The sequence below is a fragment of the Sinohyriopsis cumingii genome, chromosome 1, assembly GCF_028554795.1.
Source record: "Sinohyriopsis cumingii isolate HCF-2022 chromosome 1, ASM2855479v2, whole genome shotgun sequence".
Lineage (NCBI taxonomy): Eukaryota > Metazoa > Mollusca > Bivalvia > Unionida > Unionidae > Sinohyriopsis > Sinohyriopsis cumingii.
In genome coordinates this window covers 151,371,295-151,394,039 of record NC_142961.1, presented here as the reverse complement: position 1 = coordinate 151,394,039, position 22,745 = coordinate 151,371,295, and the positions used below count along the sequence as shown (strand labels likewise).

The window sequence follows — 22,745 nt, the reverse complement described above, 5'->3', positions numbered from 1 at the left end:
TAGTTCATATATCTGTGGGAGCCACTCAGATCTCGCACACAAACTGTAGAACATACCATGGATGATTTAACTCCCTTGTGAACAATTTGTTTTCGGCGAAGGACAATGGAGGGTTTGGATTAAAATAAACCTTAGAAATTTCCAAAGTTCAATAATCTAATTTTAAAGTATGAAACAAATTTGAAGATAGATAATCGATGAGAATGAGTATCGTCACATATACACATGCCATGTAAAATACTAGCACAGCAGGTTTGAAATGTGTACGTATTATGTTGGTAACATTGTTATACTTAGTGTTCATGTTTATATATTATGTAACACCTAAGCTTTAAAAGACGTGAGTTTATGACTAGAGAGAAGTTTTAAGGCTGATCAATGATGTGTGACGGTCATTAACTTCATATTTTAGCAATTAAATATGGGTGCAGTTTGGTTTCTTTTAATAATAACAGGAAAAATCTAATACTCTTTGACCCACCCTTTCTCTAAATTGAACAAACAAAATTTCTTAAGATTCAAGGATTATTTTTGTTCTTTGATTATTCTCCGCTTTCCCTTCCCACTTTGAAGGTAAAATTTAGCTGTTGTTGATGTGGGTTTAACGCCATTTTTCAACACACGATATGCTGTCGATGGTGGCCAGTATATAAGAGTCACCGACCTACGGAATGCTCTTGGCAAGGTTTCCCATATACCACACTGGTCGATCCCGATACTGGAACCCACTCAGTGACTGGTAAAAGCGAACATGTGAAATCACTCGGTCACCATGGGCCCAAGTTTCGATGTTAGTTCTAATGATCAAAGACGAAAGCAGTGCCGGATTACCAAATAGGCAGAGTAGGCACCGGGTCTAGCGGCCCCGCGACAACGGATCAAAATAATATTGATAAAACGTATTAGGAAATAATTTGCTGGGGGGGGGGGGGCATGATTTCGACTACCTAAGGACCTAAGGGCCTCCATAGGGTTTAATCCGGCACTGGACAGAAGTGCTTATGTAATGGACATGCGCCCATCGTCCATTAGCAGTTGTTACCCCTCCTAAACTACTGCCATGATAACACATGAAACATGCGATACAGATTTATTATGAGGTCTTTTAGGATCATAAATGAAAATGGTGCATGTTGACCATTTTGTATTTCCGCCACTGCGGTCATTTCAAAAATATTGTTATCGCTGCTCCTCTTGAATGGATGGCCATATCAACATAGAATTTTCACAAAAAAAAGACTTCATCTGATACCTTGTTGGTCCTAAATGAAAATGGTGCCACTATCATCAATCAGGCAGTCTCTGAAAATCTTATAAAACTTGTTATTGCCAATCCTCACGAAGGGAGGGTCGTGTAAATATAATGTGTTCGCTAAATAATTCTTATGATATACAGTTGTTAATGTAAAATGGTGCTAGTATGACTTTCAACAGGGCTATCATGGCCGCCATCTTGAAATATTATTATGACTACTTCATCATTTCCGCCATTTTTACTGCGACCTATGTAAGAATCCACGCCGATATTTCAGGCTACACTTCGCGTAGGATAGAGTCTTAGTTCTTTCCAAGCATGATGCCAATGGACAACACGCTGCAATTGTAGTACGTAAAATTGAAGAAATATAGTAATAAAGATACATTAAACAGCGTTCCGATAAAGCTCAAATAGCTATTTCTAAGATTATGAATTTATGAGAACTGTATGCAACAGAAATACAATATTAACGTTTCAAAACTTTCATCGATGCACATACCTACCTACCTATCTACCTACATACATGCATACGGTCACCAAATCATATTTCTTATGATAAGTGATTATTTTTTTACTAAAGCGTGTAATGTACGTCACAACCGCGCCCTTTTATATGCAAATACACGACGAATACTTTGTGCACAATTAGTGCGTTATTGATCAGTCTTCATTAATTCCAGTAAGACCTCTAGCGCATCATCAACACGAACAACACTTGCAGAGCAAGTTGGCCACGTGATATCAATCTATCAATTCAAGCGAGAGAGTCGTTTACGGCTGACGGGGCACAAACTTACATAGGTCTGAACATTGTTTACAACGGCAGACGTCTATAATCCCGGGAACTGGTATTTCTAGTATGGAAATTAAGACGTAGGCTGTACTGCTCCTAAGATACGTGCAAGATTTAATATAAATACAGTTGACAACAACTGGTGTGTGATACTTCCTTACAAAGTATTCACTTTTGTGTTAATTATGTAGTGGAGCTTAAGATAGAGGAGCAAGCTCAGAATTGTTTAAAATCTTTCGAAATTTATAACAACTGCGAACCAGAAGACCAAGAAAAAATTCAAGTTCAAAGACAAGTGCTACTGGAAAATGGCGGGTCCATTTGGTGCTGGTGCTCTCCCCCTCATTTCTTGTATAGCCCTCCTCGTCGGGGCCACTTTGATCATTCTGGGATTTGGAGCCCCATATTGGGCACATAATAAACAAGATTATGTGGGACTGTGGAGGTTTGGGAATTGCCAACCAGCCTACAAGAACTGTTACAACTACGATCAACCATCTCCGATGCAAATACCAGGTATGTATATCATCATTATCATCACTAACGACAACATCATCATCATAATCGTCTTCGTTGTCCGAGTATTTACCTACGATCATTTAGGTACGTTTAACTTCTGGAAAGTGTAAAGATGAAATTATTTTTGTAAAATTATTATATATTATAACTTCTTAAAAATGTTAAGCCAAGTTATTATATGATGCGCATGTCAGAGGTCAGAGAGACCACACCCTGGAACGCGTCCCGTGTATCAGTGGAAGAAAGCTGATCAGGTTTTTAATCATTTATTTTATATAATTGGGCCAGCCTACAGACCGTGAAAATGTATATTTCTGTACAGTCACACAGGTGGTGACAGAACCTGATCACACTCACCTTCACATGACCTCTTCTTCAGAGTTTGGTATTCGGTGAAATACCCGTTATAATACACCATCGACATCTAGATACTAACAGTAAAGACAGCGTTTATCCATCGATCCTGCATACAATGTTTGGATACACGATTATACCGAGTCCTTACCTCTGACCTTGTTCCAGCCTTTAGTGGGAATTGGGTTCAAGGTCGTGTAGGCTAAATTGCCTGTGAATGAGAAGCAGGAGATCGTTTATGAAGACAGGTCCAGTAATCTCGACAACCTGAACATACATACATACATACATACATACATACATACATACATACATAATAAAGCCTATCTATATCACTTTTTCGGTTTGATACTTAAGACGGGTCTTATCCCGTAATCATGGCTTGAAGGTAGCATAAGACCAATTTTTTAAGCATAGCGTGGATTCCGCCAGAAACGAAAATTACCGACCGATCACGGATCAAATGTTTCCTCGACCTCATAATATATCAGCCCCAAAACATGATGAATTTCGTGCTGGGTATTCGATAATAGATCAAATATTTTCTTTACATATATCTTCAGAAATCTTGAAGTACAAAGGGACACAATTATTTTATGCGTCTATTATTGATTTTAGCAAAGCTTGTTGTTGTTGTTGTTGTAGGGTTTAACGCCATTTTTGAGCACACGATATGCTATACATGGCGGCCAGGATTAATGGTGGAGGAAGAACCCGGGAAAACCCCGGAAAGAACCACCGACCCACGCGTAGCTACTGGCAAGCTTTCTCATATACCCACAGTGGCCGAATCAAAGCTTGTAGTCTGGTTTAGTGGGCGGGTCTTTGGAGAAAGTTGTTGAAAAATAATATAAATTTAATTTTTTTTTCATAGAATTATTCTCAATTTGTATCAAAATCGGCGATTTATAAAAGATATAAAACAAGATGTTGAACAAGCGAAATAACTACGCATCTTGTTTGCAGAAGAATAAACAATATGCAATTCCAAATCGATTGACAGTTGCAATTGTCGATCACACAATTTGACCAATTTGTTCAACGGATGTGAAGTTTGGGGGTTAGATAATATACGGATTATTGAAAATGTTCACAGTTGAATTTCTAATATATAGTTCAAAACTTAGAAAGAGCACACCTTTCTGCTTTCCTGTATTAAGACCTTGACAGTTTTTGTTTTAAATGTCTCATAATTGGATTAGGCATTTCGATAAAAAAAATTCAAAAACACTCAAAATTTCCGAAACGTTATACACTACTGTGTAAAGTTATAAATCGTTTGAATATATTAAAAACATTTTGGTTTCAATTGGAAGAATGGATCTGCTCTACCAAGCATCAATACGTAACTGTCAAGAGCTGAAACCAAGTGTTGTTAAATGATTTATTTCATACATGAATGGAATGCACGATTAAACGATACATCACAAACGGTACAACTTACCAATTAGTCAAGCTAGATCTAAACTTTGAGCAGTATTTGAGGTCTTTAAAAATAAATCCAATGTGCCGCCTGCTTGTGACCTGATATTTCAATACGCTATAAAGGTTCTGTTTGTTCTGTTCAGTTACCATCTTGAATCTTACTGATCAAAGTTATTGGATCCACTTCTCGTTCCATTTAAAGAAAACTTCAGGCAAAGGTATATATTACGTGTTCAATCGACAGATTCCATCTGTACATTTTCTCGGACGGGCTATGGTGGGGTGATGGTGGTGGTGGTGGTGGTGGTGGTTGGGGGGGGGGCACATTATTGGATACGTGGTTTTATTAACAACGACAACAACAACAACAACCCAAAAACAAACCAAAACCACGATGTAACGTATGAACAGCTGTTATACCCAATTTTCATCTAATTCATGATGTGTAAGATTATTTACAAAATGTATGTCACGTGCGCTACGAGGGACCTAGGGAAGCAAGTTAACCATGTCAAAACACTTGGTTCTAACCCTAACCTGCATGTTGGCTGGGCTGTGAAGTGCAGATATACATCTTAGGTCATAGGCATACTTAAGACCAACTAATAATACACATGGAACATACCATTATTCATATTTATATTAAATTAATATAAAAATGAATTTAAATGTTTGTTTCCTTTCAAATCACTCACCGAAATTACAAGGTTTCGGTTGAAGAGCTAGAAAGTCTATGAATTTAGAATAAGTTTTCCATGACGAAGAACTGATTTACCGCTTATACCGACAGCGGAGGCCAACACTGAACAGGGACGAGTGGCTTGAAATATAAACCATCTATACGAGTCTCGTATCACGTGACCACTATAAGTCACATGATCAGCAATCTGATGAATTTCAAACTCCAAGAAATGTATGCTCTGACTTAGAGAAAAATTCTAATAATCATGAATTATCCAGAGCAACCTTTTTCTGTTGTAGTTCGTATACAGTTTAAACTCCGTAAACACTTGATGAATCAGCAAAACATAAACGTGCCATGCTAACTCATCACATGCTGTGCCTCTACGTCAGCTGTGCAATCCTTATCGGTATCGATGTCAGGTTCTGAAAAGTTAAAACGAATTTTCAACTCTTACTAAATGGAATTATGAACTATTTCCTATTACTAGCATATTTATTTTACCCTCACGCTACTTTATGTGCAGTCTTCAGTACTTTTCAGTGCTGTGGTGAACCAAGCACATCCCATTTCTGGGTTTTATGTTCCACTACATCCAACGTGTCCATTTTCGTGCAAGGTTGATTTCCATATTCATTTCGTGCGTAGGTTGGTTAAAATGATTTTTTAATGCGTTGGATCCTTTTGGGCTAGATTCTGGGTTTGTGAGTCGGGGATGGTGGTAGTGGAATAAAAAAACATAAATTTACACATGAATAATTCGCAATGCAGACGTCGTTTCATTGCGTATGGAACTGAAAAAATTATAACATTTCAAAATAACTGATTTGTTACATTCAATTTAATTGGAATTTAAAGAAAGGCTTGCACATCCATGAATCGCCCATAAGAAAATCCAAAACGTATGAAATTTAAACTTTTAACGATGTTGAAATAGTTAGACAATATCGCCTTCGTGCTAATGCACGCACAGAATCAGGCAGGCGTTCTATGCAGTAGCAACGATGTATTTGAAAACAGTGTGCAGAAAATATCCAATGTAATCAGGCTCATATTCTCGAAACTTTATACACATTTCGACCAAGAAACTCAACCTCAGACCCAAAGTTTAATATATATATTTAACACATGTACTTTATCTACATCCCTGAAATTCAGAATATTGATAGAGGAAGCTAAAGATAGGAAGATTATGAAAGTTCGATTAATTTAACCGTGCTTTAATCAAACTGCTTTGGAGAAAATGTCCCTGATATGATGATACTTTTCAGTCTATAAAAGGGACCCCGAGTGGTCTAAGGCGCTCTCCGTTACGGATCACTGCCATCTCACCTCTGTCTGTGCCGGCTCGAGTCTCGGATTCAGCCAACGTGGGTATGTGAGAAAGCTTACCAGTAGTTTCTCGTGGGTCGATGGTTCTTTCCGAGGTTTTCCCGGGTTCTTCCTCCACCATTAATACTGGCCGCCATGTATAGCCTATCTTGTGCTGAAAAATGGCGTTAAACCCCACAAAAACAACAACAGTCTATAAAACATATTAACAATTATTTTTTAAAAATCTTATTGAAATGCAAACCCACAGCCAGATTCTTTTCTCTTAATTATATTATTCAAGATATTTGGCGCTACAACGAGAAGAGTTGCATTTAAGTTTGTGGATCATGTTTTAAGATTTCTCCTTGCATATGACTAAAATAAGTGGAGACATTAGCTTTCGCATAGTCGATGACACGGAAGTAAATAAAAACATTTTAGCAGACATGTGCTCAAATCGTACTTGTATTTATATCTTTATTATAAAGATGCAAGAAATTCAACGTGGAAGAAGAGAAAAGTATTCCTTGCAATTGGAAATAAATTTCCCATGTCATTGTTAACCCAGGACATTACTGTACTTTAGGAAGGAGCAAATATAAAACATCTAGCTGTATGGCATATAGGAAGATGTTGAGTTTACCTATGTGCTAGCACAGGACTAGATCAGAATTTGGTAAAGTCCACTGAGACATTTTTCTTGTTGTCAGCTAAAACTCTTAGCTGCTTAAGCATATGATTTGAGAGTAGTGAAGGGGGACACTTTACGTACAATGGAAATTAGCATTAAAAACACCCTTGGGACACTTTACGTACAATGGAAATTTAACATGGAGAAAAATCGTGGGACACTTTACGTACAAGGGGAATTAACATGGAATAAATCGTGGGATACTATACGTACAAGGGGAATTTAACATGGGAATAAATTGTGGGATACTATACGTACAAGGGGAATTTAACATGGGATTTTTTTTTTTAAAAAAGTTTTTTTAAAATTTAAATTTAAATTTAAATTTAAAAAAGGGGTAGGCAATTCAAAAGACTATCTCTTTTCGAGAAATATGGCTGGCCCTGAAAAGGGCCTTTGGGTTTTCTTCTTCTTCTGCTTCTAATTTCTTCTTTTCCTCCACCAACTTCTTATTTTATCTCCAACACTCTTTCTCTTCTTTTTTTTCTCCTTCTCTTCTTTCTTCTCTTCCTCCTCTTCTTCTTTCTTCCTCTTCTCATTTTCCTCTTCTTTTTCAATTTTTTCGTTCCATGTTCTTATTCTTATCTTTTCCTCTTCATCCTCCTTCTCCTCCTTGATCTCTTTCATTACACCACTAATCTTGTCCTTTGCTTTCCTTAAATTGTTAATTTCCATCTTTACACGATGGGGACTATAGGAATAATGGTCTTCAACCAGTCTTAATAGCATCTGTTCCATTATTCCTAAGTTGTCTAAAACGTCTTGCAAGGTTTGTAATTTGTCCATTTGGTTTGACGCCATCTTCTTTGTATTCTTTGCAGAATGGTTTGAACGACGAATACTGTGGGTTCTTATACGAAAAGCGCGAACGTGAAGGAAAACATCCCCTAAAACATAAAATGGATCTTACCTAGATGATGACCGAACATCGCGCGTACGTGAAGGAAAACATCCCACTTTTCTCATTTCATATAATATAACCCTAACTATACTCTCCACATTTGCTAAGAAACCCATAATCTACTATTCACACCAACATACCTTAGCTCTTACAAACACACAAACACATACACTTCCACTATTAATAAAGAGTTAGTGTTTATTTTCACACTACTCTACCTACATACATTGGCAAATCGATCGTTATTTCTTTTCTAGAGTATTGGGTAGCCCTGAAAAGGGCTGTTTTGTTTGGAACTTCATGGGCACCTGGTTAATGGTGGCACCTTCCAGGCCTGGCGCCACATACACATCTTATCCCCCAGTTACTTTTTACCTTTTGAGGGGAGAGAGCAGAGGCAGGATATGTTGCTTCAGAATCCCAATTTTCACTCTCTGGGATTTTGAAATTTCTTCTCTCCTTTTCCTCCTCCTCTTCTTTGTTTCTTCTTTCCTCTTTATATCTTCTTTCTTCTTCTTCTTCTTCTTTGTTTCTTCTTTCCTCCTCTCTTATCCTTCCCTCCTCGACAATGGCTTCCGCGGCCAGTTCATTTAATATGCGCCTGGCATATTCCAGATGCACATGAAGCTCCAACAGTTTCTCAAGTCTCGTGTTCATTTTTGGCGTTGATCAATCAACAAGGGTAGCTCGACTGCCGAACGAGTTTCAATTTATAGTGAAAGCGCGTACGTGATGGAAAACATCCCCCTAAAAACATAAAATTCATCTTACCTAGATCATGACCAAAAACAACAACAACAACGCGCGGACCTAAAAGAAACACTCTCTCACTTTTTTATGCTACCCATCACTTCAATAGACTATCCACATACGCAAAGCAATCCAATCTAACCCCTAATATACACCTCAAGCAGCCCAAAAAACAAACATCATTTTAATCTACTATCCACACCAACCTACTTTATCACTTACAAACACAATCACACAAACTCATACGCTCACATTTTTAAAAGCTAGAGTTAGTGTTTATTTTCACACTACTCTACCTACATACATTGGCAAATCGATCGTTATTTCTTTTCTAGAGTATTGGGTAGCCCTGAAAAGGGCTGTTTTTTTGTTTTGCTATGGCATTCTTTTTTAGTTTCTAAGAATGCGATGTCCTCTGAGGATAGACTTTCTGGCAATAGGTCTGCTTCTTCGGAAAGAGAAGAAGAACTCTTTGGTGTCGATACGACAATCTACAAAGCCTCTGTCAGCTTCAGGTTGCTGCTGCTGTTGTTGCTGTTGTTGTTGCTGCTGTTTTTGAAGTCTGTATTTCTCTGTCCATTCTTCTTTTTCCCTGTTCATTTCTTCTCTGAAGAGCTCTTCTATCAGGTCTTCAGTGATTTTTAACATTCTCACATTCTCTATTTCTTCTGGCTTCGGTATCAGACTGTGTCTGACCCTATGCAAATTCACGTAGGCTTCGTTGAGCTTAGCTAGTTTGGAGCACATCTTCTTAGGAGGATGAGTCGACAATGGATGGCTAGACTGGGAACAACCCGGTTCTTAAAGTGAAAGCGCGGACGTGAAGGAAAACATCCCCCACACGGTTTTCGAGCCGCAACGTTCATGAGAGGGATAGTAAGAAATGAAAGAGCATCAATCCAACATTCTTATAGCTAAACAAACCACAAAGGCATTTTTTTCAAAACACAACATTTTTTATTCAAAAATGACTTAACACTAACTAACAACAACTCTAACAATAATCCAACATGATAACATCAAACAATTTTTTTCAAATTACAAACATTTTTTTCTTCAAATACAATCTACTTTAAACAAGGCTGACAACGTTGTGAATGAAATTGTGATTTCCACTGTTGGAAATCATTAGGCCATTGATGGACACTACGTTTCCTAGCTTGAGACAAAAGATAAGCATAATGGTCACAAAACCATCGATCTACTTTCACATCGTTTCTAGCAGAAGAACGAGGATCAAAATGAGTCACTAAATGTTCTAAGGAATAGCCCAGGCTGCGATGATGCAGAAAATACACACAGTACTGTCCACACACCAAGGAATCTGTGCCTTGTAATTTCACGTTATTGAATCGGGTGGTTTGAGCATTTCTTCTCATAAAGTCGATGATATCGTCTTCCAAAGGGGGCAATCCGTACGAATCGAAATATTCCACACATCCTTCTTGAGGAAAGTAGACGGCTACCCAGTGGGTTCCTGGGAGATGACTATCGTCCGTGTTGATCACGTAAGCTTGATGGTCTTTAGGTTTGCGATGAGGGAGTTCATCTTTAGCACAGACGACGGGATTCCAAGAAGACGTATACGAACTGTGGTTCAAAAGGTAATAAAGTTCCCAGGTATCCATTGTTTTGTGTTTGTTTTCTTCTTCTTCACAGGTAATAATACGTCGTCAATTCGATCCTGACTTTTTGCTTGAAAATGTCTGACGAATAAACGGTTATTCGTTCTGTTTCCTCACTCTGATTCAGGAGAGCTTCGATACGATGGATCTCTTGAGTGGTTAATGCTGGACAAGAATGTTCACGCAAGTCTTTATACCACTGGTGCAACACGTCTTTGTTCGAGATGAGGCTCCAAGCTTCGTCCAGATACTCGTCCAATTTTTCTTCTTGACTCAACATCAGGCATTTATCGTGTTGAATTTGACTGGGATGATCGTTTTGACATCCATAGCAATTTTTCTTGATCAATTCCGTCATTTTGTCGACCAAGTGTTTGGCAAAACAGCAGACTAAATGGGCTTCTTGTTCTGGCCATCTCGACTTCATCATGATATCTTCTTCGTCTTTGTCTTGAGATTCTTCTCCTTCCACGGTCTCCTTACATTCCATCTCCAAAGTTTCTCCACTAGGTAAAGAGGGACAACAGTCTTCCATGGCTTTCTAATAATCTAGAATGACTTCTCTCAAACTGTTGATTTCTATGGTATTATCGAATTCTGCATACAGGATGACGTTCACTGTCTTGTCCAGTGGCTTTGCAAACTGAAGTTCCACACGAATCTGGCCGGATTTTATAGGGTGGAAATGTCCCTCGTCGCTGCCTTGGTCTGGAGTAAAATCGAAAGCCCACAAAGCATAGCCTCCTGCATAATCGTCATACGTAATGCCGTGAGTGGTGTTGGTTCCTAACTGGCCGGTGGCTTCGTACAGGGACAAGTACGATCTCAAGTAATTGTTCTTGGCAAAGTCAGGTTCGAAAGGTCGGGTACACAAGGTCTTGCCATCACGACTGACTTCGATTTTCTTCACTAAAAAGTGTTGAAAGTTGAAAGGATTTTTTTCGGCATCTCCGTTGAAGGCTGTATTCTCGACGATACCAACGATCAAACGTTTGGGTAACTGTCCTTGAAACAGATGATCTTCGGTTATGGATTGCAGTCCAGCAGAAATGGTGAACGTTTTCACTTCCACGCGTCGGATGGGATACTTGGCGGTCGTTCTGCTCAACGTCTGACTGATGTCGTTACCTACTTTAGGTAGCACTTCCACACGTCGCACGTAGAGTCTGGCTTCTTGGATTTTGGTTTTGTAATCGTCAGCACTAGCCAATAAATGGAAAGCGGTACTGCTCCGATTCAGTCTCAGGCGAACATTCACCCCGTTCAGCAAATATTTCTCTTGCAACCACATGTCCAAATGCAAACGATCCATCAGTTCTAAACTCTTTCCATCTTTGATTCTGTCTCTTCGTTCTACAAATCCTGCATTGTGATTTTTGCTTGTATCAGTTACCAATTCTTCAAACTGGCCTTCATCGTCAGCTTCCCATACCACACAGGCATTGAGATGAGTGTTCTTGGCATCTATTCCGTACGTCAAGAGATTTTCCAGGTGGGCCCGATAAGGGTAAGTATCCATGCTGCTGCTGACCAGTTTGTTGTTCAAGTACAAGTCCACTCCACTGAACAAGGAATGCATGAAATTGTTGACGGGAGCTACTGCTTCAGTGTCTATATCACCTCCTGTCTTATCTACAACTTTGACTTTCAGGTACAAGTAACTGCTATTCAGATCGATGTAATCTTCGGGCTGTCCTTTGATTTCAAACTCGATGGGAGTGGAATCGGTCAATGAGGAGACGGGATGAAATTCCACCCACTGGGATTCTTGCATCGTCATCATGGTGGGGGGCATGGCAAACAGATCCAGTTCCGTCTTGGAACAAGCGCAAGACTCTCGGTGCATCATTTTTTGTTGTTGCTGTGTTTCAATAATCGAAAACGTCTAAGTCTCGAACGGTTCTTCTTTTTTTGGCCTTTCTCGCTTGAAGTCTGGTGAAAGGGTGTTTTCTTCGTCGTCTCTTTCTGCCTTGTCCTTGCTGAATGCCTGATTCGGTAGCGTGCAGGTCATTTATAGGTGTCTCTCGTCGACCCAAAATGTCTTTGCCTGTTTGCAGCAAGACATTTTTGCCTGCCCTCATCAAGGCTTCTTTAGGGTTTTGTTTGTCGATGATGACATTTTGGAGAAATTCTTTGCCTTGTGTCAGTGCCGCATCTTTCAAGGCGTGCAATCCTCGTGTCACCATCGGTTTCAAGACTGGAGCCACCGAACGAAAGGCCGATTTTAACATGTCTCCTAAACCGTGTCCTCGCTGTCGAGCCACCCCTTGGTACACTGGATACATGACTTACTTACTTACGAGTCGTGAGAGAACCGTTTTCGAAAATGGAGTTTCACCGTGACTTTTCCTTTGGTGAATGGAATATTTTGTCCCAAATCTCCTTTTATAGTAATGTTGACCGTGTCCAAATACGACTTGCTGACAGGCAAATAGTGAGGATGGACAAATTCGCGGTGGACGTGGTAAGTGTTTCCACCTTCCTCGTCAGCGTTCGTGGCAGAATCCACTTTGAAAGGAATGACACGCAGTAACGGCACGGAGGTGTGTCCCACCACGTTGTATTCCACCACATCGGAATACACAAAGATCAAATTCAGTCCTTGGTTCAGTTCTACCGGGCTATTAAAATACTGGCCAAAAGTCACGTTGTCGTAAATGATGGGTAATTCGGGTGGTGTTTTTTGTTCTAATTTCTTCCTCAGCTCCATGTTACCGCCCAACATGTCAAACAATTCAGGACAAAATTCAATGGACACGATTTTACTTCGCTCAAATTTCATCAAGAAGCGACGAGCTACTTTGTGGTACTCCAGGGTGACACTTTTGTTCTTGACAATGTCAAAAGCTTTCCCAAACACGCCATTAAACCTGGAGGCTATGGCGCTGACCAAATGATGACCACTGAAATAACAGCCTGGGAGAATCACAAAGTGGTAGGTCCACGTTTTAGTTTTCTCATTATAGGTTTTATTGTCATATTTGACATTCTTATCCAAGTACTCTTGCAATGGCTCGTCATGAACTTCCACATCGAATTTATTTTGATTGGGAATGACATTGTGAACTTGGGTCGGGTGAATCATTTCTACTAAAGCCACTTCCCAATGGGCTTCGTGATCTAAGGGGATGGCTTGAGGTAATTTGGCCGTGTAACAGCACAACGTGTTGTTGGGAAACACCTCCATGGAACTGTCACTGGGTAAGGTTAAGTAAAATTGGTTTTGGTGACTCATAATTCCAGAGTTCTGTGACTGTCCGAGGGGTTAGTGGATGTCAGAGGCGTGTCTCCGCCCAAAATGGGGTTCTGGTTGTGGTTGTTATTGGAGTGGTGACTGACACTGGCACTGGACACAACGTTCCCGTTCGAGGAGAATTTCAGGGAGGGATTGGGAAGCAGGTAACCGATGCAACTGCTCAATAAAATGGTCCACAATTGTTTGTCTCCTTGTTGCAAACTCAAATTGGCGATGGCTGCCCCGATGACACAATACACCACGAAGATTTGGCAGAAAAAGACGATTTGCGTTTTAGGCACACGTTCTCCACACCACACCCACAAGGGTTGTTTTTGTAAATCTTGCACAGAAGAACTAGGGGAAGAAGGACTGGTCGACGTAGCTGCGTCTGCTGTGTGAAAGGGCATGATGGTCACTTCTTCTTTTTATAGTCGATGACTTGCGAAGCGTCGATCCAAGAATCGAAACTGGGTGGATATCCTTTCCAACGTACTTTGACTTCTTTGACACGTCGTTTGCCCACTTTACGGGTTCTGCGTTCGAGAATGCTTTCGATGTCGTACACGTCGTCTTCTTTTTTGGTGACACGTTGTAACTCGGGCAAATAAAACGTTCCTTTGAGTACTTCTCCGTTCATGTCTTCCAATTTATAGACGGCAGGATGACGGCCATGCACTCGTCCAGTGACGCGAAACAATTCGGTCGTCCAGTTAGGTAAGTAACCTTTGTCGAAAGTGCGTTTGGTTTTGCCAATGCGCACCCAATCTCCTACGGCCAACTCTCCACTTTTCTTAGGGACAGCCCTCGTCGGGGACGTACCAAACAGGCGCTCAAACACCAGCACTTCGTTGTCGGGAGTCACGTCTTGCGGGGCACGTCCGATGCTTCGATGGTAAGATTGGTTGTACGCTTGCACCAGGTGCGGTAAGATGTCGATGTACTTCAGAGTGTGGTGATGCGTAAAATATTTCCACATGCGTTCTTTCAAAGTGCGTTGAAAACGCTCCACGATGCTGGCTTTGGTTTCGGGATTCTCGGTGGTAAAAAAATGAATGTCACGTTTCTTTAATTCTTTTTGGAAAGCTTGGTTCAGAAATTCGGTGCCTTTGTCCGTTTGCCATCGAAGAGGGCGACGACCGCTTTGTTTCAACACCCGTTGCAGGGCTCGCACTAACTCGCTGCTCGATTTGGAAGTCAAAGGCACGACCCAGGCAAATTTGGAAAAGACGTCGATGACACAAAACAAATATTTGTAACCACGATTGTAGCTGGCCAAATGAGAGACATCGGCTAAATCGGCTTGCCATTGATGATCGATACCTTCCACTCGGGTGCGACTTCTGGCAAACTTGCGTCGAATGGGTTTGTGTAAAGTGTAGGTAGCTTGTTCTTGTAACCATCGTTGCACTTGAGGTAAACGGAGACTTTTCAGTCGGGTTTTGGCAGCACGATACAATTTTTGAACTCCTGCGTAACCTGCAGGATGGGAGGGATCGTAGTAAATGCTAGCTAAGACTTTTTCCATTTTTTTGTGTGGATTGGTGTCTTAATAAGGCACCCACTCTTGGAAGAGGCTACTCTTTTTCTCTTGGGGTATTTTCTTGGATTGCAAGGCTTTGCGTGTGCGGCCAGCAATAGGTGTCGAAGAGGAGAAGGATGTCTGAGCGGGGGATATCGGTTCTTGTTTCACTTCTGTTTTCACTTCTGTCTTCACTTTCTTTTTCTCTTGTGAGGAAGAAGGGGTGGCCATCATCTTTTTAATCCATCCAATTCTGGAGGTAGGTGGTGTTGTTAACTTGCGTACTTTTTCGGGTGGAGTTTGAAATCCTTCTTCTTCTTCTTCTTTTCCTTTTTCTGTCTTGACCACTGGTACTGGTACTGGTACTGGTGATGGTGCTGGACTTTTCATCAAGGTCTTAAAATCTTTCAAAGTGGGTAGAGCTGTTTCGTCTAAAGCTTTCTGGTGAAAGAGTTGCAGTCGTTGCAAGAGTTGACCGTACTTTTGCGATTTTTCTGTTTCGGACAAATCTTGGCGATCCATCAAGGACTGCAATTCGTGTTGTAACTGGGACATCTCGCTCAAATTGGGATTGGGAGGTAAATGCGGGGTGCGTTGTTCTTGCCACCGATGGTATTCCATCCATCGTTTGTAAGGCACTAAAGCTAGTTTTCGTCCTTCCATGGGGTTGTCAGGGGTGAATTCTGAGATCTTGGGACTTCCGAAGGCCTTTTTATCTTGCTCCCATCAGTCCTCCCAACATGGTTCCCAAGACTCCTTTCAGTATGGGGCCTAACAAGAGAGGTAAAATGCCTCCACGTTGGACCAACATCTTCTTTTTTTGACGAATGGGAATTTTCTTTTGAACCATTTTCCGAAGAACGTGACGATGTTTGCCTAAGCATTGTTTCTGGTGTTTGGACAAAGGGATAGTGCCTTTCAAAACGTTCAAACAACATTCGCACACGGTATCGATGACCTCTTTGGAGGCCGTTTGAATGAGTTTTTTTCGTAGGGGTGGAGAAGCTTTGGACAGGACAGATAACAGGTCCCCATGTTTGGCTAAACGTGGTGGTAGTCCTTTCCTTTTCTTTCCTTGGGGTTTTCTGGAGGGTGACATCTTTGAGTCTTTAGGAGCACCTAAAAACACTGATACCCTACTCGGTCACAGGCCTTTTTTATACTGGAACGCGTCGCCACTGATTGTCTTTACGTTTTATCAGTTTGAGGACAGGCATGACACGTCGTGCAGGGGTACGTAACGGACTAAATCGAGCCAGTTCTTGCTTGGACAAATCCAGTAAACTTTGTAACATGCCCGATCTTTCTTGAACTTTGATTTTGGGAGAAGGTACTTTGTGAGCAGCAGCCACTGCTGCTAAATTGGAAGGTCCTGCCACTGGGGAAGCTCTTTTGGGGGTCATCAACGGAGAAGTTCTTGGTGTGATCAACGTCTCCAAGTACTCTTCAGTTCCTGGTGACATCAACGGAGAAGTGGACAAACGTGAGGCTGCCGGAGACGTTGTGGCAGGTCGTGGCTTGCGAGTGTAAGGTTGCGTCCTGGCTGAAGTGCCTCTCTTGCGACTAGTTTTCTTCTGTGGACTTTTCTTTTTTTGAGGACTTTTTCTCTGTTTCTTTTTCTTGGGGCTTCTTTTCTTTTTCCGGGGTGATGGTGGTGGTGTCTGGTAAGAGGAGGGTCCTGCCACTGGAGAAGTTATTCTTCTTGGGGACTTGGTCTTTTTCTTTTTCTTCTTGGGGCTTCGTTGAACTTTTGTCTTGGGGATAACTTTGGGGGCATTAGGATCCCATCTTAAGAGTGAGCGAATGATGACCCCTCCTAGAGTACCGCTCCCTCCAGGTTTCAAAATGATTTGTTTTTTGGTTTGAGTGTCGATGCGGGGATCGGCCAGTTGGACCAAAGCGACTTTGTTTCGATCGAAAAAGCGTTGGGTTTGATGAGGAATCTGAATGATTCCTTGGAGTAATTGACGTGCCGTCACCGTGAACCATCGTAAGACTTCTTTGAGACTAGCTTCTAAGACACGGGCTCGTGTTTGTGGATCTTTTTCTCGGCTGATGCCATACAAGGCACGAATCAATTTGACGGGAAGATGAGACTGAAGGGACGTCATGTTCACACTGTGTGAGACAGACGAAAAAGGGTCTGAGGTTTTTATAGATTTTTTTCATGGGAGGAGTGAAATGAAGTCGAGGACGGAGACGTGTACAGGACAGGCCCTCCGTCTTGGCACCAGTGGTGAAACAAGTGGGTACGAAATCGCAAATCCTCGGGGGTCGTAGGTTTCAAATCGACGAGCAAATAGGCGTGTGGCGGTTGAGTGGCATCGTCGTACGCCTGAGTCAGCCAAGGCGTTCCTAACTGTTTGGCTAAGACTTGCACTTGCGATTTATCTCGAGGGCTTTTAAACAAGACCACGTAATGCGCATTGAGACTGATGGTGCGATGGGCTTTACTTTGTTGAAACAAATTTTGGGTGATGTAAACGACACTGGCATTACGGTGATGCCCTTTGCGCGTGAACCACAATTTAATTTCTTCTTCGTCTTCTCCTAACATGTCGTCGAAAATGACCAAATGGGTTAGACGGGAGTCAGAGACGATGCCGTCGTCTTCTTTAGGAATGCCTTCCACAAACACGATGGAATCGCCTTGACTTTCACGCAAGAGGCTGTACGCCGATTGCCACTCTTTGTAACACCACACGATCCGTTGAGGTGGCCGATCGATCAAATGATGTTTATGTTCGATCAAACGTTTGACGAATTCGGTTTTGCCCGAACCGCTAGGTCCAGCAATGAGCATGTTAAAGGGATGGCGAAGATACAAAGCCTCCCAACTGGCACGATCTAAGTGTTCGTCGATGACTTTGACAGTAGAGGAAGAGGGAGCAGAGACAGCAGAGGTAGCCATGGTATGAGAAATGTCACTTGTGACACGAAAAAACAAACAAGACAAGAGTTTATATACTTTTTTCAGAACACGTTTATTGAATGTTTCAAATATGAACACGAAAGACAAAAATACATACAACCCAAATAGTGACGTACAGGAATATAAAACACAGCAAAGCGATCAAAGTGAAATATAAACAAGTGTCTGTACAACATGTTTTGGTTAACCAAGATGTCCTAGGGACAGTGTGTAATGTTCTTACAGTCTCTACATGAGGTATTGTCACACAAGTGTCCTCCCGGAATGACCTTTCAGGCATGTCCATGACAGTCCTGTCCTGAAGCGAGTGGTTGTTCTCGGTGACGGGTTCTTCTGGCACCGTCACTAACACGGGTTGAAAAGTAACTTTTTTCCTTGAACAACTCTTGTGCATACTGGGCCACTTCTTGGGTCCAAGCCTCAAAACCCCCCTTTTTCCAATCACGAACATCTGTCCAATGAGGGTGTAAGTCACAAGCTACACACACATCGTCATACACGTCTTGGGTCGCTAAAAGTTGACGAATCTTTTTTTCCTGTTGAGGTCGAGAAGTATCCAGATGAAAACGCAAGGCTTTGAACAAAAGGAGTTTTTCGTGACCATTTAAGGCCATGGAGGTGGTAAGTACTGATCGTAAAGAGTCCACAAAGAATCGGCTGGTAAACGAAATCCCAGAAAACAAGTCACTAAGACACACACCACTTGTCGTCCAAAATTGAATGGATACAGTTCTTGTAATAATTGATGGTAATGATCCACGGTTTGAATATGGTCATTGAGTTCCTTCCACGGAATCTGTTGGATGACATGTGACATAAACCGTGGCATGGCAGCCTGTTTTTATATTCTCTTTTTTTCGGATGCAATAGACGTACTTTCTAGCCAGAGATCTTCGTTGTCCAGTAGGGAATCTAAATCTTGCATACTGTAACCGAAACGTTAGAGTTCGTTTAGGTGTTTCCTCTTCCTCTAAGTAGATTCCACGTAAAATATGTTGGTAATCCTTTAACTTGTCTTCCTCAATGTATTGCTGTAGGTGAATCTCGAAGTAACCATAATCATGAACATGTCGATCATTAGCGACCTCAAAGTGTTGAACAATGTCTGACCATTGAAAGAATTTCTGACGAATCAGTTCTCTTATACCATTCAGGTACCAGTGGTTAAAGATCTGGTGACGTATCGGATGCAATTGTTCTTTACGTTTCACTTGTATTTTGACCAGCTCTCGGTAAATGCGTTCTCTCAACTCCACAGGCAAAGCACGAATGTTCTCTTGTAAAGTATCCATGAATAGGTCATACTAAATCCTCTTTGGTCTGACACAAGAAATGTACTCTTTGCACAAACATGGTTTCACTTCAGTGTCGAATTTAAATCGTTGAGTCACTAATCTACACATTACAATTCGTTCAGAAGTTTCCTCTTTCACCAAGTTGACATTGTGTTCAAAAAGTTTGTAATTCGTTAACTCTTCCTCTGGAATTCGATGCAGTACGTTTACAATGTAGTAACTACAATCGTCCATACCAAACCATTCCTTTTTATAACCAGAAGGTCGTTGATCAATGTCTGTCCAATGGAACACTTTCAATTGAATCAGTCCTTGTATAGCCTTCAGATACCAGTGGTTCAAACACCGGTGACGTATCGGATGCAATTGTTCTTTACGTTTCACTTGTATTTTGACCAGCTCTCGGTAAATGCGTTCTCTCAACTCCACAGGCAAAGCACGAATGTTCTCTTGTAAAGTATCCATGAACAGATGATTATGGTAAAAAGTTACTTCAATGTCTCGGTCCCACTAAGGGTAAGTAATGACAATTCGGTGACCATCGAGCATGTTCAACGAAGGCCGAATCTTGCGGTTCCCAGTGGTGAAGTGACACACCGCAACTGAAGCACTTGACTTTATCTCCTTCGCCCAAGTAGAAAAATCCGGCTCTGGCTAATTCTTCGGGGGTCGGTCCTCCCAGATACTTTGGCCATTTTCCTTTGAACGATTGAAGACGATTTTCAAAGTCGCAGTATTCCGACAAACGCACAGGAAACGAATATTCGTTTTTCACAGGTTCGTTTCGATGAGGGTTGAGTGAAATGGGTAGGAGTTTGCTCAGGGCTGGATGACATCCGTAGGGAGGTAAACGTGAAGGTCGACATTCCCCTTTAAAACGAAACCCAGTAAAATGTCCAAGAGGACGAGCAGCATCGCTTTCGCATCCCACAGGTTTGACACGCACAGCATCACTTTCCATGACAGGGGTAGGGGTACTAAAGTTCCCATGATGCTTTACGGCATCGCTCAGGTCACAAGGTACAGCATCGGTCCCATCGCAAGGCTCACAATCGCACTCGTCTGCAAACTCCGTTACGCAATTACAATGGTAACCACATGGACAATCGCAGTTTCCTTCCGGACATTTTCCGTCGCAATTCATGGGTCTTATCCATCCAATATTAGTCACACTAGAGGAAGATACAACTTTTTTACAATCCCCAAACTGGAACGATGTCTCTTTCAAAGTATTCATCTTGTTTGCTCGGTCTTGGTAGTCACAATGAACTATCGATCTTGCCTAGGGTTCCTTTTTTATATACAGACCAATACCGACGTGACCGTACGGTAAGGTGAAATGATTGGGAAGTCGAACTCGCTTCTGGTATACAATTTGATAGACTTTTTCCAAGGGCCGACTGACGATGTGGTGAGTGGGTAAACGTACAATTTTGTTCGGTTGGTAGGTGGTCACTTTAAAGTTTCCATCCTCTCCCGATTGCAAGGCTTCTTTCAATACCCCAAAGTTGACCACTCGACTGGTACGATAATTCAGAGTCAGTCCTTTCACTTTGCACGTCGTGTGCACTTCTCCTTGTTTGTCACGGTATTCGTAGCCGTAATTTTTGGGACCGCCACTGACGAAACTTAGAATCTTGTCGTCGGGATGTTCGTCTGTCCAGGCTCCTAAACGGTCTCCTTCGATGTTAGGGTGATGTTGAATCGGGTGATGGATGTAAATGCAACTGTCCGTGTCAAAGTACAGGACGCGTTCCCCTAACAGTTCTAAAGCTTCGTACAATTTTAAGCGAGCATGGGCTGTCACGTAAGCCGCAATGATGACATTTCCAAAAGGGTCGTCTTGTACAAAGTCCAGATCTTCTTCGTAATTGACCAAGATCAAATTCTCTCGAACGACGTCCACGTGTTTCATGTATTTGGTTTTGTCGTGAATCATCTGGAAGTAGCGGGAAGGTTCTGTCAAATATTCCGTCTTGGGTAAACACGGTCGTTGTGCCATTTTACCCCACAAGCAATTTAACATCACTTTGGCAAACGATCGCCTGCCTTCGTTTTTCTCGATGTGGTCTAAAGTGATGCCTTCTTGTTCCCGGTATTTCTCTTTGAATTGTATTTGGTCTTCGGGAGTGTGACACCAGGAAGGATAGCCGCTGGCTTCTTGCTTCAGTTTCAAAAAGGCATCCACGTAGTCTGCGAAAATGCCTTTCTGCGTGGGGTCACCCTTGTGGTATTGTTGTGTCTTGGGAAAGTGGCAAATTTCGTACACTTCTAACAGTTGGTATCCCATGTCCAGAGCTTTGAACAATTCTACGCTGACCCAGGTTCCCGTCAAGGTCCGTTCTTCCTGGGTGTGCTGACAAAGCTGATCTTGGTTGCACGTTTCGGCACAAGTACGGCACAAGGGAAACATCAGTTTGCCTTGACAATGGTGAGGTAAGACGGGATGGTAGAGGTTCGTGGGAGGCAAAACTTTGCACTTGATCAAGCCTTCGTATTGTCGAATGTTTTTCAGGTCGATGTGTTCCGTCAGCAATTGTGGGTGCCCTACGGGAAAACGACAATATTTGCACACGTAGGGATACAGCGAACACACGTCCAAGTATTTGATTTCTTCTCCTTTCTCTTCGTCGGCTTGGTACAGCAAACAGGTGGCATTGGTCCTTCCTCCGTACAAACTATCCCTCGGGTTCAGCGGGTCCACGAACTGGTAACTTTCCACGAGGCGTTTAAACTCGGGATCGGTTTTCATACGGTGATCGTACTCGTGTTCCCACATTTCCACCACATGGTATCCTTGCTGTTCCAACTTTAGGCGCCGCTGACAAGTGTCCTGGTACAAGTCTTCCATGGTTCGTTGCAAAAACTGATTTTTAGTGCCACGGTCAGGGTAACAGACGGGACATCCGTGAAATAAGCAACCGTTAAACTCGTACACGATCTTGGGGTTTTCTAAGTCCCAGCCATCGACCGAATACGTTCCGATGGTCTTTTCGCCCCCTCCGTTGCGGGCATGCTGAATCCACTTGTCTTCCTTGTCGCACAAGTAATGTAACCAACGTAGGGCTTTGACCGAGTATTGACGTTTGACAAAGTGGGTCGTTTGAGGACTGATGACAGCCACGGTCTTTTCAGGCATGAATCGTTGTCGATACACTAAGGAACACGCTTTGGCAATGGTGCAAGCTTCTTTCAAAGGATCGACCCCTCCGTGTTCCATGAACAGTTCTCGAAATTTTCCACAGCAACGCCGTAAAATGTCCACGTCGGAACGACAATACTTTAGCATTTCTTCCTGAAAGTCGAAAGGGTCCGAGGCGTGAGCCTGGTACCAAGCGTAGAAATCTTCTCGTTGTTCGGTACGCATGTTGTCGGGGTCGTAATAGTGAGCCTCAGGCAAATGGGGTAGAACGGCATGTTGATTGGCTTCCGTATTGAAAAAGTGTGGA

The 22,745-nt window shown here is 42.0% G+C and overlaps 1 protein-coding gene across 1 annotated transcript in view; it reads left to right on the top strand.

The window, feature by feature from the left end:
• The first annotated feature begins 2,018 nt into the window (after positions 1–2,018).
• LOC149808164 (uncharacterized) overlaps positions 2,019–22,745 on the top strand; it is a 60,370-nt gene continuing 39,643 nt past the window's right edge. The window contains exon 1 of the mRNA XM_089974022.1: positions 2,019–2,567. Coding sequence (XP_089830148.1) covers positions 2,360–2,567 — 208 coding nt within the window. The 5' untranslated portion in view covers positions 2,019–2,359. The remainder of the gene's footprint in view (positions 2,568–22,745) is intronic.